Source organism: Lagenorhynchus albirostris, chromosome 5, assembly GCF_949774975.1.
Source record: "Lagenorhynchus albirostris chromosome 5, mLagAlb1.1, whole genome shotgun sequence".
Lineage (NCBI taxonomy): Eukaryota > Metazoa > Chordata > Mammalia > Artiodactyla > Delphinidae > Lagenorhynchus > Lagenorhynchus albirostris.
In genome coordinates this window covers 145,585,001-145,602,581 of record NC_083099.1, presented here as the reverse complement: position 1 = coordinate 145,602,581, position 17,581 = coordinate 145,585,001, and the positions used below count along the sequence as shown (strand labels likewise).

General features: G+C 44.0%; 1 protein-coding gene across 3 annotated transcripts in view; it reads right to left on the bottom strand.

Moving 5' to 3' along the window:
* Positions 1-253: 253 nt before the first annotated feature.
* PRMT2 (protein arginine methyltransferase 2) overlaps positions 254-17,581 on the bottom strand; it is a 38,646-nt gene continuing 21,318 nt past the window's right edge. The window contains exons 7-11 of one of the 3 annotated variants that reach the window (XM_060151157.1): positions 5,221-5,396; positions 3,840-3,969; positions 2,912-3,048; positions 1,382-1,553; positions 672-837 (exon numbers count right to left, since the gene is read on the bottom strand). In XM_060151157.1, coding sequence (XP_060007140.1) covers positions 805-837; positions 1,382-1,553; positions 2,912-3,048; positions 3,840-3,969; positions 5,221-5,396 — 648 coding nt within the window. In that variant the 3' untranslated portion in view covers positions 672-804. Of the gene's footprint in view, positions 838-1,381; positions 1,600-2,911; positions 3,049-3,839; positions 3,970-5,220; positions 5,397-17,581 lie in introns of those variants that run through there. The other 2 variants (XM_060151155.1, XM_060151158.1) reach the window with 2 other exon arrangements.

Below are 17,581 nucleotides of genomic sequence, written 5' to 3'. Positions count from 1 at the left end.
CGTGTGCCCACTTTGTGAAACTCCATCCATCTGTATACTCATGACTTACGCGGTTTGGTGTATATAATTTATATTTCAATAAAAAGTTAACTAAAAATCAAAACCACACACACCAAAAAATGCAGACATGTACCTACTGGCATGAAAGTTTCTTCATAATATTAGATGAGAAAGGTTACAGAGCAATGCACACAGTATGATCTGTGCTTTTGCAAAATAATGTATGTGCACAGAACCAGGATATACACCAACATTCATTTATTAAAAAATATTTATTGAGCATGTACTATGTGCCGACACATAATTTATCTGGAAGACGTCTCTACAAGTGGACTACCCCATGCAGAGCCCCATCGCATGCATCGCACCTCAGGCTCCCACGAGGCTCTGTGTGACCCCACATCCCGCGAGCTGAGTGGGTGAGCCGAGGGCGGGAAGGACACGCACACACGACGCACGAACAGCCACCTTCACAGGAGCACAGGGTTGACGAGAGTGTCCTACGAGCTTAGAACTAGACCTGGCTGAGGGACACTGGGCCATCAACTACCCACAGGTGGACACCTGGAAACACAGCCCAGTTCTAAGGACAGGCAGGACAGTGACAATGGCGAGCGTGGACCCCGAGGAGCACGGGCGCATCTGGGGAGGGCCCGCGGCCCCGCGCCCTCGTGTAAGGGTGTTACCACCCCATCCTGGTGCAAGTCCGCAACTTCCACAGGACACGCGCTCCCGTCCAGGGCCGACGCCACTGAGTCGTGTCTGTCCCTCCACAACGCTGCATCCCGCACAGAGCTGCACCTGTCATCTCCAGATGGGAAAGACTTTCTCTCCAACCTGAGAAAGACAACGAAAACAAACCAATCAGATGATAAATCATTTCAGTTTGATTAACACACAGTATTTCCTAATAATAATTTAATAGTGGACAAGAGTCTGGTATTCAGGTGCAGACTTTCAACAACAAACATTTAAACTTTTTTAACGTAAATCAGCATAAAGCAAAGCGCAAAACAGGTACTACAAAATAAAGGGAAACCATTTGATTATTTTCTTCCCTCCCCTGCATTAACCCTAAGTCTGGAGAGGAGGATTTCCCGTGGGCTCTGTGAGCCGTGAGCCCTAAGGCCCCGCCTGGCCACATGCTCACTTCAGCCCTCTAACTGCTGCCACGGCCAGAACACGACTCCACCGCACGTCCACATTGCCCACGGCAAGGCATGCGGGGGGAGCGAGGCTGCACCATGGCCCGGCCCTCGGCCCCAGCTCTGGCCACGGGGTCCGCCGGGTGGGACTAGGCATCTGCCACTGCAACCGCCACAGACCCACCAGCTGCCCGCACCGGCACCACAGCCCGTGACTCCACAGCTAAATGTCTTACTTTCTGTGACCCGGGGTCTTGTCTAGAAGTGACGGACCAGCTCAGAGTGACAGACATGTGCCGTCTCCACACGGGGTTTCTCTGCAACACCACTGAGCCTGTGACCACGTCTCCCGCGAGGACGGACACGGGCTCGTCCATCATGAACAGCACCTGCTTCCAGTGGGTGGTGCTGCAAGACAGGGGCGTGGTGTCACCCCTCAGGGAGCCCATCGGGACTGCCATGCCCCCACCCTGTGATCAGACGGCTTCATGGGACCCGCGTGGACCCACAACCCGGGGGGCCTCCTGGACGCTGCACAGACTCCCTGGTGCCAAGGAGGCTGGGCCTCAGGGGCACGTGGCCAGACCCAGGTCCCCAGGGGCCGCCTGTCCCCAGCCCCTCGTGGGGTCGACCCAGCCTCCATGAGCCGGCACGGCAGTGCCCACCCAAAGCCACCTTCTCTGAACTGCTGACGCCCACGGTTCTAGTTTCTGCAGTTAAAGTGAGATACACGCTGCTGAAATCGTGTCCAAAAAAAGTCATAATTCCTGTGAAGGTTCAGCTGAGTGTGAGCAAACAGGTGCAGCATTTGGGGGAGCAGTGACACCCCGGATTCTGTAAGTCCTGTGACTCTCACACCCAAGCGCCTGAAAGGACCCAGGTCACACCCCGCAGTGAGGTTCTGCTGTGTCTCCCCTTCGTGTCACATCCTCCCTGACGCTGGGCCACCCCCTCAGCCACCGTGATGGGGGTCTCCCTCCCTGGCCCACGCCCTGCCCCCCATCCCGTCCCCATGCCACCTGTGTGTGGATGACCCCACGCAGACGCTCAGGTGGGAAACGCCGGGCACACACAGTTCGTGGGGGCCCCTGAGGCCCCTCTCCTGCGGGCCCTGGAAGGAGGCTCTGGCCAGGCAGCTCGCTCTCCTGCTCAACTTCCACAAAGGACGCTGAGGACCCCTGGGCCCCAAGACCGCGGGGCGTCTGACTCAGGCATCTGCGCCCCTCCCTGGGCCTTGCTCACTTCTGCCGATCACACGGTGCAGGGGAGCATTGGGGCCGTCCCTGAAAGGGGCAGCGGAAGTCCCCGAATGAAGGTGGCGCCCCCCCGAGGGGCCACTGTGTCCGGCAGCACGACAGACAAGGTGCGCTTCCCCACATGCAGGAGCAAGCGTGCAGCCTCGAAACCTTACTGCTCAGAAGATGCATCTCGGGAAACATCTGCCTTCCCCAGAAGTCGGAGTAAAAGCCCCTGGAACCCTGTGGGCTGTTTCTGTGTCAGATGGTGAAGAGCTGCAGCAGTGTTTGGGGCCACGGAGAGAAGGTGAAGCCTGACCATCCAGGGTGTCGGGGACCCCTGACCCCGGCCCCGAGGAAGCCCGATGCCAGGGGGGGCAACCCGGACTCACCGCCAGCCCTCCCGCCCCTGGGCCAGGGCTCAACCGCGTCTGGAGAGATTTGGGCCCACTCCCGATATTACTAGATCTTGAAACTCGAGGCTCTGCCAGGCTTTGTGTGCTGCCCCAGGAGAAGGAGGGGCACACTCACGGGTGCAGCGGGCCCGTGCTCAGCACCAGCTGTGGCTCATCCTCCTCCAGGTTCTGGAACTGGACACTGAACCAGGCTGTGAATCCGTGGAGGGTGCCTGCCTTCTTGATGTCAAAGTGCAGCTCACCTTTCATCATCTGTGTTCAAGCAAATGAGTCAGAAAAGGGCGCTGGGGACCGGGAAGCAGCTCCCGCCTCCATGGGGCTCCGTCCCGGATCCCACAGCACTGCCCCAGGCAGCCACGCCGTCTATTGCAGTAGTTATGCCACAAATCTGTAACTTGCTAGTTTAGCTGAACACATCAAAAACCGTATCTCCTCCTAGGGAAAGTAAATGTTAAAACCTGCATCCTGAACTCAAAGGCTGCAGATAATCAGAAAAGGTTTTGAGCAATTTGGGTCTCATCTGCCTAATTTTCTGTCCCCAAATTCAGGTGGAATACTTCCTTTTCTCAATTCTTTGTACAAATATAAAGCTCCAGACTGAGTCCCTACAATCCCCAAACTAACTAAAGCCTCAAAAGTTCAGTTTGCACGTGATTTTGCCCATCTAAGCTCCAGAAGGGGCTTCCTCCACCTCAGAGCAGCCCTTATAATGGGGTCGTCCGGAGCCCACACACGCCACCTCGTGGCCACAGAGGGTAAGTAAAAGAATTTTAAGAATTTTATCATCAATGGGAGTTAAAAAAACTTAGAAAAAAAATTTAATTCAAATTCCATGATGAAACATATAATTTATTTGAATCTGAAGATGCTGAGAATATTACACATAAATCTAAAAGTAACTGAAGACGTTAAAGAGGTTAACTATAAAGAAAATAACCTAAAAAAAAAAATCAGAATAGGAAAAAAAAAAGACTGTGGGAAAATCGATAGCAACAAGTTTAACTTGTTTATTTGAACAGGAAGGAAGGGTCACCTCTTCTCACCTCGAGGTCGGCGATCTGCACGGTTCTCATGTCCAGCTGTAATATGGTGCATGGCTCAGAGAGACAGTCTTCTGGTTTCAAAATGTGGTTATACTTGGGCTTCGAAAAAAACTCCTTAATTGCTAAAGATCTGGGGAAAAGTCAAAGTAATTTTGCTCAATATCATTTACCCACATCTCAGGCTATCACGCCTCCTCTGCGTCAGCAGGAATTCTAACTCACCGGGCGAGAGGCGGGGCTGAGACGGCCAGCCCTCCGGGGACCCTCAGTGTCCTACTCGCGGCGTCTCAGCACACACCCAGAGAACACGGAATCCACGGGAAATTAAATGTTAACGAATGGTGTGAGAGGAGAACAGACATCTCCTCCAAGGGGCCAACCAGTGTCCCGGATAACGTGCGGCCTCAGCACGTTATCCCCCCACCCTCCAGTTCACGGTGCGCCTTTTCCGGACACCACAGACCGTGTTCAGAGCTTCCTCCATCTTTCCTTGTCGCTTTCATTACGGAGCGTTAATTCGGGCAGCATGAGAAATCACACCCCACCCCAACCCCCTGCTCTTTTCAAACCTTCCCAGCCCTTCCCACACATTAGTCCTACATGAACCACGGAACGACTCTGTTGGAGACCCTTCCTCTCCATCCCCTTTGGGATTTGGGTCGAGAGTACATTGACTAGGGAAGATTCCATACCTTTATGTTGATACATTTTCTTTTTTTGAGTTTTTTAACAAAAAACAAAAAGGCCCAGAGGCCCCCATCTTGCTGCCAACTCCCCAGCTGGACACTTAGCAGGTGTCCAGGCTCATTGAACAGAAGCTTCTTTCTGCCTCTGACAAAGGGGCCCTTCCCTAATTCCAGGGCTGCTGCTGGGTCTCTCCTGCCCACGTCCCACGGCACCTCAGAGGGGACGCAGCCGACACGCGTCACTATCCTTCTCAGAGGAGGCAATGTGACAACCATGAAGGCCTTGAGAGAAGACTGTTTTATGTTAAAACCTGAAGCTCTACCACAAGCCTGACGTATGTTACACAAGAGGAACTGAACTTTTGTGGAGCACCGCTTTCTTTGCCAAATGCCAGCGATGCCTTCACTAACACATTTTCTGACTCCTGTTAAAAAGTTACGGCTCTTAGTGGGAACATCCATTTGTTTTAACAGCCCACGCATTTATAAACGTGACTTTATTTTTCCCATTATATTTGGGGTCTTATAAATGGGACACTTCAATTTCCCATCACATCTGTTGGTTTAAAGACCTGTAAGGCAACGTGCAAACTTCTTAGTCACGTGAGCAAACTGAGCTCAGCACGGTGGCAGCTCTGAGACCTGCAGCCCGCCCCGCATGCTCCCGCAGCCCGGGAGCGCCCGGTGACACTCACTTGAGGGCACTGAGGTCGAACTCGTAGGCGTTGTCCCAGAAGAGCACCTTGCTGCGGTAGTCCCTGTCGGCGCTGCAGGGCACCAGGTGCAGCGCGGCCGTGGTCGGCCAGATAACCCCGTCCTCCTTCAGCCACGCGTCCCGGGCATAGAGGATGGACTCGATCATGAACTCAAACTGCAGGGAGGGAGACGCACAGGAGACACCGTGTCTGTGCAGCCCCCTCGCTGCTCAGATTCTGGGGTCTTCACGTCTGTCACCTCCAGAGGCACAGAACGGGCTGAGCTGCCCGGCCCAGGGGAGGGCTTCTCTTGCGCCCACACGGCAGTGGTCACCGAGTCCAGTCACAGCCTGGGTTTAAGCCCCATCGAGCCGCGTGGAGCTCGGAACTGGGCGTGGCTAATGGGCGGGAAATCAGCCTCTCGCCCACCCCACTCACTCAGCAGTCAGCTGTCCCCACGTTCCTAAAGCCCTCAAGTGTTTCAGGGTGTTAACTCTCCAACAATATCAACCTGGTCTGGGGTATCCTCAGGATTCTTACCACCCTTTAAGTTGGCTGAAGTCACTTCTTAAAAACGTGGACCACCGGGGGCGGAGTCAAGATGGCGTACTAGGAGGACGCGGAATTTGCGTCTCCACACAACTAGGGCACCTACCAGGCACCGGTGGGGACCCATGGACACCTAAGAGGACGGGAGGAACCCTCAACGACCGGCAGGAAGTGGGGGGAGTGAGGGGGAAGGAGAAGCAGAGGTGGGACAGGATTGGCTCCCCTAAGGGGCGCCTGGGGGAGGGGAAGGGATCCCACACCCGAAAGGGGAAATTGGGGGACCGTTGGGAGGGCAAAGGATCAAAAGGGAGCGTGGCCAGGTCTCCCCTGCCCACTTGGGCCCCCAGAAGCCCAGCCTGATCCTCTGCCCTCCCAGCCTCCCTCCTGCTGTGCAGAGCCCAAGCCACACCCCTACATTCGAAGACCCCCTCTGAGACCTGCCCCAATGCGCTGGGTCTAAACCCCACCCACACACCCCCAATCAGGGCCCTACCTCCAAACTCCTTAGCTCCACACTGCAGACGCCCTCCATTCCACGTGCTGCCTCTCCCCTTCCACCCTAAGCAGAGGCCCCACCCCACGCTCAAACGTCACCCCCCACCCACCTAGGTCCCGCCCCACCCTAAACCCCGCCCCTGCCTATTCCACCTTCACCAGAACTCCACCCTCATAGCCAAGGCTTTTTTTTTTTTTTTTCTTTTTCTTTTGTCCTCTTTTAGATTGGGGTTCCATTTTACCTTGTTGATTCACTGTCATTGATTCTTTTAGATTTTTGTTTTTCCTAATAAACCTTTTATTTTTCTAATTTTATTTTATTCTTTATACTTCGTTAGTGATCTCTCCTCCTGGCTTGTTGCTCCCCCCCCCCACTTTTTTTTTCTTTTTTCTGCTGTGGTTTTATTTTACCTTGTTGCAGTTGTTTCAATTATAGTTTTATTTTTCCTAATATATTTTTTATCTTTCTAATTTTATTTTGTTTTTCATTCTTTGATATTGTACTGCTCCTTTTTTTCTTTATTTCTTCCTTTTTTTTTTTTTTAATGTGCCATGAAGCTTGCAGGATCCTGGTTCCCAGGCTGGAGGTCAGGCCCGAGCTCCCGTGGTGGGAGCTTGGAGTCCAAACCACTGGACTAACAGAGAACCTCAGACCCCAGGGAATATCAGTTGGAGCCAGGCCTCCAGGAGGTCTTCGTCTCAGCACCAAGACCCAGCTCTATCCAACTGCCTGCCAACTCCACTGCTGGACATCTCAGGCCAAACAACCAGTAAGACAGGAATACAGCACCACCCATCAAAAAATATATATATAACGACAAAAAAATATGTTACAGACAAAGGAGCAAGGTAAAAACCTACAAGACCAAATAAATGAAGACGAAATACGCAACCTACCGGACAAAGAATTCAGAATAATGATAGTAAAGATGATCCAAAAATCTCAGAAACAGAATGGAGAAAATACAAGAAACATTTAACAAGGATCTAGAAGAATTAAAGAGCAAACAAACAGTGATGAATAACACAACTACTCAAATTAAAAATACCCTAGAGGGAATTAATAACAGAATAACTGAGGCAGAAGAACGGATAAGTGACCTGGAAGATAAAAGGGTGGAAATAACCTCCAGGGAGCAGAATAAAGAAAAAAGAATGAAAAGAATTGAGGACAGTCTCAGAGACCTCTGGGACAACATTAAATGCACCAACATTTGAATTATAGGGGTCCCAGAAGAAGAAGAGAAAAAGAAAGGGTCTGAGAAAATATTTGAAGAGATTATAGTCAAAAACTTCGCTAACATGGGAAAGGAAATAGTCAATCAAGTCCAGGAAGCGCAGAGAGTACCATACAGGATAAACCCAAAGAGAAACATGCCGAGACACAAACTAATCAAACTATCAAAAATTAAATACAAAGGAAAAAATATTAAAAGCATCAAGGGAACAGCAACAAAGAACATACAAGGGAATCCCCATAAGGTTAACAGATGATTTTTCAGCAGAAACTCTGCAAGCCAGAAGGGAGTGGCAGGACATACTTAAAGTGATGAAAGGGAAAAACCTACAACCAAGGTTACTCTACCCAGCAAGGATCTCATTCAGATTCAATGGAGAAATTAAAACCTTTACAGATAAGCAAAAGTTAAGAGAATTCAGCACCACCAAACCACCTTTACAACAAATGCTAAAGGAACTACTCCAGACAGGAGACACAAGAGGAGGAAAAAAACTACAAAAACAAACCCAAAACAATTAAGAAAATGGTAATAGGAACATACATATCGATAATTACCTTACACGTGAATGGATTAAATGCTCCAATCAAAAGACATAGACTGGCTGAATGGATACAAAAAAAAGACCCATACGTATGCTGTCTACAGAGACCCGCTTCAGACCTAGGGACACATACAGACTGAAAGTCAGGTGATGGAAAAAGATATTCCATGCAAATGGAAATCAAAAGAAAGCTGGAGTAGCAATTCTCATATCAGACAAAACAGACTTTAAAATAAAGACTATTACAAGAGACAAAGAAGGACACTACATAATGATCAAGGGATCAATCCAAGAAGAAGATATAACAATTGTAAATATATATGCACCCAACACAGGAGCACCTCAATACATAAGGCAAATGCTAACACCCATAAAAGGGGAAATCGACAGTAACACAATAATGGTACGGGACTTTAAAACCCCACTTTTGCCGATTGACAGATCATCCAAAATGAAAATAAATAAGGAAACACAAGCTTTAAATGACACATTAAACAAGATGGACTTAATTGATATTTATATGATATTCCATCCAAAAACAAACAGAATACTTTCTTCTCAAGTGCTCATAGAACATTCTCCAGGATACATCATATCCTGGGTCACAAATCAAGCCCTAGTAAATTTAATAAAATTGAAATTGTATCAGGTATCTTTTCTGACCACAACCTATGAGACTAGATATCAATTACAGGAAAAAAGTCTGTAAAAAATACGAACACATGGAGGCTAAACAATACACTACTAAATAACCAAGAGATCACTGAAAAGACAAAGAGGAAATAAAAAAATACCTAGAAACAAATGACAATGAAAACACAATGACCCAAAACCTATGGGATGCAGCAAAAGCAGTTCTAAGAGGGAAGTTTATAGCAATACAATCCTACCTCAAGAAACAAGAAAAATCTCAAACAACCTAACCTTACACCTAAAGCAATTAGAGAAAGAACAAAAAACCCCCAAAGTTAGCAGAAGGAAAGAAATCATAAAGATCAGATCAAAAATACATGAAAAAGAAATGAAGGAAACGATAGCAAAGATCAATAAAACTAAAAGTTGGTTCTTTGAAAAGATAAACAGAATTGATAAACCGTTAGCCAGACTCACCAAGAAAAAAAGGGAGAAGACTCAAATCAACAGAAATAGAAATGAAAAAGGAGAAGAAACAACTGACACTGCAGAAATACAAAGGATCATGAGAGATTACTACAAGCAACTCTGTGCCAATAAAATGGACAACCTGGAAGAAATGGACAAATTCTTAGAAAAGCACAACCTTCCACGACTGAACCAGGAAGAAACAGAAAATATAAACAGACGAAACACAAGCACTGAAATTGAAACTGTGATTAAAAATCTTCCAACAAACAAAGCCCAGGACCAGATGGCTTCACAGGCGAATTCTATCAAACATTTAGAGAAGAGCTAACACCTATCCTTCTCAAACTCTTCCAAAATATAGCAGAGGAAGGAACACTCCCAAACTCATTCTACGAGGCCACCATCACCCTGATACCAAAACCAAACAACGATATCACAAAAAAAGAAAACCACAGCCAATATCTCTGATGAACACAGATGCAAAAATCCTCAACAAAATACTAGCAAACAGAATCCAACAGCACAATTAAAAGGATCATACACCATGATCAAGTGGGGTTTATCCCAGGAATGCAAGGATTCTTCAATATATGCAAATCAATCAATGTGATAAACAATATTAGCAAAGTGAAGGATAAAAACCATATGATAATCTCAATAGATGCAGAAAAAGCTTTTGACAAAATTCAACACCCATTTATGATAAAAACTCTCCAGAAAGTAGGCATACAAGGAACCTACCTTAACATAATAAAGGCCATATATGACAAACCCATAGTCAACATCATTCTCAATGGTGAAAAACTCAAACCATTTCCTCTAAGATCAGGAACAATACAAGGTTGCCCACTCTCACCACTATTATTCAACATAGTTTTGGAAGTTTTAACCACAGCAATCAGAGAAGAAAAATAAATAAAAGGAATCCAAAGCAGAAAAGAAGAACTGTCACTGTTTGCAGATGACATGATACTATACATAGAGAATCCTAAAGATGCTACCAGAAAACTACTAGAGCTAATTAATGAATTTCGTAGAGTAGCAGGATACAAAATTAATGCACAGAAATCTCCTGCATTCCTATACACTAATGATGAAAAATCTGAAAGAGAAATTAAAGAAACACTTCAATTTACTATTGCAACATAAAAATTAAAATACCTAGGAATAAACCTACCTAAGGAGACAAACGACCTGTATGCAGAAAACTATAAGACACTGATGAAAGAAATTAAAGATGATACAAACAGATGGAGAGATATACCATGTTCTTGGATTGGAAGAATCAACATTGTGAAAATGACTGTACCACCCAAAGCAATCTACAGATTCAATGCAATCCCTATCAAACTACCAATGGCATTTTTCACAGAACTAGAACAAAAAATTGCACAATTTGTATGGAAACACAAAAGACCCCAAATAACCAAAACAATCTTCAGAAAGAAAAACAGAGCTGGAGGAATGAGGCTCCCGGACTTCAGACTAAACTACAAAGCTACAGTAATCAAGACAGTATGGTACTGGCATAAAAACAGAAATATAGATCAATGGAACAGGATATAGAAAGCCCAAAGATAAAGCCGCACACATGTCACCTTATCTTTGATAAAGGAGGCAAGATTATACAATGGAGAAAAGACAGCCTCTTCAAAAGTGGTGCTGGGAAAACTGGACAGCTACATGTAAAAGGATGAAATTAGAACACTTCCTAACACCATACCCAGAAATAAATTCAAAATGGATTAAAGACCTAAATGCAAAGCTAGACAGTATAAAACTCTTAGAGGAAAACATAGGCAGAACACTCTGTGACATAAATCAGAGCAAGATCCTTTTTGACCCACCTCCTAGAGAAATGGAAATGAAAACAAAAATAAACAAATGGGACCTAATGAAACTTCAAAGCTTTTGCACAGCAAAGGAAACCATAAACAAGATGAAAAGACAACCCTCAGAATGGGAGAAAATATTTGCAAATGAAGCAACTGACAAAGGATTAATCTTTAAAATATACAAGCAGCTCATGCAGCTCAATATAAAAAAAACAAACAACCCAATCCAAAAATGGGCAGAAGAACTAAATAGACATTTATCCAAAGAAGATATACAGACTGCCAACAAACACACGAAAAGCTGCTCAACATCACTAATTATTAGAGAAATGCAAATCAAAACTACAATGAGGTATCACCTCACACCAGTCATCAAAAAATCTACAAAAAATAAATGCTTGAGAGGATGTGGAGAAAAGGGAACCCTCTTGAACTGTTGGTGGGAATGTAAATTGATACAGCCACTATGGAGAACAGTATGGAGGTTCCTTAAAAAACTAAAAATAGAACTACCATATGACCCAACAGTCCCACTACTGGGCATATACCCTGAGAAAACCATAATTCAAAGAGTCATGTACCACAATGTTCACTGCAGCACTATTTACAATAGCCAGGACATGGAAGCAACCTAAGTTTCCATCAACAGATGAATGGAGAAAGAAGATGTGACACATGTATACAATGGAATATTACTCAGCCATAAAAAGAAACAAAACTGAGTTATTTGTAGTGAGGTGGATGCACCTAGAGTCTGTCATACAGAGTGAAGTCAGTCAGAAAGAGAAAAACAAATACCGTATCCTAACACATATGTATGGAATCACAAAAAGAAAAAAAAGGTTCTGATGAACCTAGGAGCAGGACAGGAATAAAGACACAGAGATAGGGTATGGACTTGAGGACACGGGGAGGGGGAAGGGTAAGCTGGGACAAAGTGAGAGAGTGGCATGGACATATATACACTACCAAACGTAAAATAGATAGCTAGTGGGAAGCAGCTGCATGACACAGGGAGATCAGCTCAGTGCTTTGTGACCACCTAGAGGGGTGGGATAGGGAGGGTGGGAGGGAGACGCAAGAGGGAGGAGATGTGGGGATATACGTACACATATAGCTGATTCACTTTGTTACACAGCAGCATCCAACACACCATTCTAAAGCAATTATAGTCCAATAAAGATGTTAAAAAAAAAAAGTAACTGTTCCTAGATTATATTTGACTATGTCAATTTCCTGGCCTAATTTTGAATAAAATGTTGATGTTTATTTAACAAAGAAAAAAAAAGTGGAACATCAAAGCAGGAGTGCCACAGAGGTCACGTTGCACCGAAGTCAAGAGCGGCCCAGCGCCCCTAGGTGCCCCTCGGGAGTGTTGAATTTTGAGAATTCTTTGTATAGTCAGGATACACACTGGATATGTGATTTGCAAATATTTTCTCCTAACCTTAGCCTGTCTTTTCATTCTCTTAACACTCTTTTACAGGACAGACATTTTTACTTTTGACGAAGTCCAATTTATCAACTTTTTCTTTAATGGATTATGCTTTTAGAGTCACACCTAAAAACCCTTTGACTAACCCAGGAACACTTTCTCCTGTGATTTCTTCTGAGAGTTTTATAGTTTTATGTTCTAAGCAATTAGATCTGTAATCAATTTTGAGTTCATTGTTTAGTATGAGGTATGAGGCTTAAAGATGAAGTTCTTTTTTTTTTTTGCACATGGATGGCCAACTGTTCCAATATAATTAGGTGAAAAGACTGTCTTTTCTCCATTAAATTAACTTTGCCCCTCTGTTAAGAATCAGTTGACCGTATTTGTAGGAATATACTGTCTATTCTGTTCCATCGACTTACGTGTCTATCGTTTCACTAGTTTCACAGTCTTGACTACCAGAGCTTTATACTAAGTTTTAAAGTCAGGTACTATAAGTCTTCCAATTTTGTTCTTTTAAAAATTGTATCAGCTATTCTAGTTTGTTTACATTCCACATAAATTTTACAATGAACTTATCTACAAAAACTCCTGCTTAGATTTTTACTGGAATCGTATTAAATCTACAGATTAATCTGGGGAGAAGAGACATCCTTAGAAGGTTGTCTTCCAGCCCATGAACAATGTGTATCTACCGGCATCACGTAGTTTTCAGCATACAGATCTTGTACGTTTTGTCAGATTTCATCATTTTGGAGCTACTGTAAATAGTATTGTACAGTGCTAGTATTTATATAAAAATATGACTGGTTTTTGTATGTTGACTTTGTGATCTTCTTAAACTTGCCTACTAGTCTAGGAAAGTTTTTGGAGATTCCTTGGGATTTTCTACAGAGACAATCATGCTGTTTGAGAAAGGGATGGTTTATTTCCTTGTCTTCGTTCTGTGTGCCTTTCACTTCTTCTCTCCCTTTTGCACTGGTTAGGTTTCCCAGTACAATATGGAGTAGAAGTGGTGGAGCGGCCCTCCCTGCATCACTCCTGCTCTTAGGGGGAAGTTGCCATTCTGTCCTAACAAGTAAAAAGCTGAACAAACTGAAACATCAAGAACTCTTCCTAGATCCGTAAGAGAAATGAGGTCACGGAGCAAACTGCTGCCCCCAAATAGGAGAAATTGAGAGACTAATACAGACGGTCCCCTACTTATGATGGTTCAACTTTACAACGGTGCAATAGGAATTCAGTAAAAACTATGCCTCAGATTTTGAATTTTGATCTTTTCCCAGCTAGCGATACACAGTGCAACGCATGAGCCACACAAGCCACAGCCCTGTCAGCCATGAGATTGCTAGGGTGAACGCCACTTCCAGTACAGTACTGAGTCAATTACATGAGATAGTCAACGCTTTATTATCAAATGGGCTTTGGTTATGATTTTGCCCAACTGTAGGCTCATGTGAGTGCTCTCAGCACATTTAAGGCAGGCAAGGCTCAGCTGTGATGTTCAGGAACTTAGGTGTGTTATGTGCATTTTGAAGTTTTTTGTTTATAAATTTATTTATTTATTTTTGACTGTGTTGGGTCTTCGTTGCTGCACGCGGGCTTTCTCTAGTTGCAGCGAGTGGGGGCTACTCTTCGTTGCGGTGCACAGGCTTCTCGTTGTGGTGGCTTCTCTTGTTGCGGAGCACAGGCTCTAGGCGTGCGGGCTTCGGTAGTTGTGGCACGTGGGCTCTAGAGCACAGGCTCAGTAGTTGTGGCTCACAGGCTTAGCTGCTCTGCGGCATGTGGGATCTTCCCGGACCAGGGCTCAAACCCGTGTCCCCTGCATTGGCAGGCGGATTCTTAACCACTGCGCCACCAGGGAAGGCCCTGCATTTTGGACTTTGATATTTTCAACTTATGATGGGTGTGTTGGAACGCAGCCCCATCATAAGTCGAGGAGGATCGTACAGAGAATCACAACTTGCCAGGGGAGGAAACATGAACTGTGGTTGACAAGTTGCTGGGGCCCACTGTGGACAAGCCTGAGAGTCAAAGCTCCAGATGGGCTCAGTCACAAGGGTCCCCACAGTAAACGTCAGAGAAAAGCCCCCTCGTGCTTCTGACAAGTTCGAAAGGAAGCATTTGAAATACACCAGAGTATTCTGTTCTTCTTAACAGGGTCTGCACTCAGGAGAAACTAGTTAACAGAACCTAACCAGCTGGAGAACGAGAAATATCCAACTTGAGCCCCCTCCAGCCATCCTGTCCCACCTAAAAGAGGAAAAGAAACTGAGAAGCACCTGTGAAGTTCACAGTGCAGAGGCCCAGGCTCACTGAACACTGAGACCCCAGAAGGACCACAGAACACTCCCCAACCCACATCTCACCACCACATCACTACAGGCCTGTTTGCACTGAACCTTTATCCAGTCATCAAGCCTGGCTATCAGGAGAAAACCACAAGACATACTAACAGTATAAGACACACAGCAAGGCTTAGAACCAGACTCAGACACAGCAGGGATGCTGTAATTATCAGGCTGGGAATTTAACAACTGTGATTCATATGCTCAGGGCTCTAATGGATAAAGCAGACAGCATGCAGGAACAGATGGGCAATGTAAGCAGAGAAAGGAAAATTCTTGAAAAGAACCAAAAAAAAAAATGCTCAAGATGAAAAACAATGTAACAGAAACGAAGGATGTCTTCAATGGGCTCGTTAGTTAGGACATAGCTGAGCAACAAGCCTCCAAGCTTGAGGAAATGACAACAGAAACCTCCAAAGCTGAAAAGCACAGAAAACAGGCTAAAAAATACAACAACATATTCAAGGGCTGTAGGACAACAAAAGGTATAGTAGACACAAAACGGAAGTACCAGGAGAAGAATGAGAGGTGGGATCAGAAGAAGTAGTTGAAAAACTAATGACAGAATTTCCCGAAATTAATGTCAAACACCAACCCACAGATCCAGGAGTGCGGAGCACACCAAGCAAGATAAATGTGGGGGAAAAAAAAAAAAAAGTAAAACTAGGCATGTCATTTTCAAACTACAGACACTCAAAAGATAAAGAAAAAATCCTGAAAGAAGCTGGGGAGAAAAGACACCTACCTACTGGGGAACAAAGATAAAATTTCATCTGAATTCTCAGAAACCATGCAAGCAAGAAGAGAGTGGAGTGAAATATTTAAAGTGTTGAGAGAAAAAACCCCACCAACCTAGAATTCTGCACCCTGTGAAATTATCCTTCAGAAGTGAAGGAGAAATAAAGACTTTCTCAGACAAACAAAATAGAGGGAACTTGTTGCCAGTAGACCTGCTTTGCAAGAAATGTTAAAAAGTTATTTAGAAAGAAGGAAAATGATATACAGGCAGATCTCATTTTATTGTGCTTCACAGATACCGTACTCTTTACAAATTGAAGGCTGTGGCAACCTTGCATCGAGCAACCCTATCGGCACCATTTTCCAAAAGCCTTTGCTCACTTTGTGTCTGTGTGTCACATTTTGGTAATTCTCGCAACATTTCAAACTTTTTCATTATTATTGTATTTGCTATGGTAATCTGTGATTAACATCTTTGATGTTACTATTGCAAAAAGATTAGAACTCACTGAAGGCTCAGATGATGGTTAGCAGTTTTTAGCAATAAAGCATATTTTAATTAAGGTATGTACATTGCTGTTTTAGACATAATGCTACTGCACACCTAACAGACTACAGCACAGTGTAAACAAAACTTTTATATGCACTGGGAAACCAAAAAATTCGTGCAACTTGCTTTATTGCGGTGGTCTGGAACTGAACCTGTAATATCTCTGAGGCCTGCCTGTAGATCAGAAACACGGATCTGCATAAAGAAAATCACTGAAACAGAAATAAATGAAGATAAAACTAAAACTTTTATTTTTCCTATTCTTAATCAATTTAACATCTTGTCCAAAATAATAGCAACACAGTATTTAACCATGTATGCTTATGTACGTATGTGTATCTATACTTATATATAATAAAATGAATGAAAATGATGATACAAGGGACAGGAGGGAGAAATCAGGATTACCCTGTTATCCTAAAGTGCTCACACTAACCATGAAACCTAAGAGTGTTAGATGAAAACAGACTCGGAACAGCTGTAAATACACATTGAAAACTGTACGGAAACCAATTTAAAAAGCAAAAAACAGCAAGTATAACTGCTATGCTGAGAAAATGGAGTCATATAACATGCTCAATTAAAACCTCAAAAGACAGAGCACCTAAATACTATCGAAAATATTAAGAGAGCTGAAGAGAGAAATAGACAGCAATCCAATAACTGTAGGGGACTTCAATAGCCAATTTTCAACAATGGATAAGTCATCCAGGCAGAAAATCATAAGGCGACACTTGACTTAAACTACACATTAGACCAGATGGATTAACAGACCTGTAAAACATTTCAGGCAACAGCAGCAGAGTATATACATTTTCTCAAGAACTCAAGGAACATTCTCCAGGATAGGTCATACGTTAAACCACAAAACAAGTCTTAATAAATTTAAGAAGACTGAATTCATATCAAACATCTTTTCTCATAGCAATGGTATGAAACTAGAAATCAATTACAAGAAGAAAACTGGAAAATTCACAAATATGTGGAGATTAAACAACATGCTCCCAAACAACCAATGGGTCAAAGAAGAATTCAAAAGGGAAATCAAAAAATATCTTGAGACACACAAAAATGGAAATACAACACACCAAAACTTATGGGATGCAGCAAAAGCAGTTCTAAGAGGGAAGTTTAGGGTAATACTGCCTACATTAAGAAAAAACGAATATCTCAAATAAGCAAATCTAACTTTGCACCTCAAGGAACTAGAAAAAGAAGAACAAATTAGCCCAAAGTTAGTAGAAGGAAGGAAATAAATGAGATAGATACTAACAAGACAACAGAAAAGATCAACGAGTTTCCTTTTTTAAAAGATAAACAAAATAGACAAATCTTTAGCTAGACTTACCAAGAAGAGGACTGAAATATATAAAATTTTAAATGAAAGAGGAGCTATTATAACTGATATCACACAAAGGATCATAAGAGACAGTATGAATGATTATATGCCAACAAATTGGATAACCTAGAAGAAATTGATAAATTCCTAGAAACACAGAGCCTACCAAGAATAAATCATGAAGAT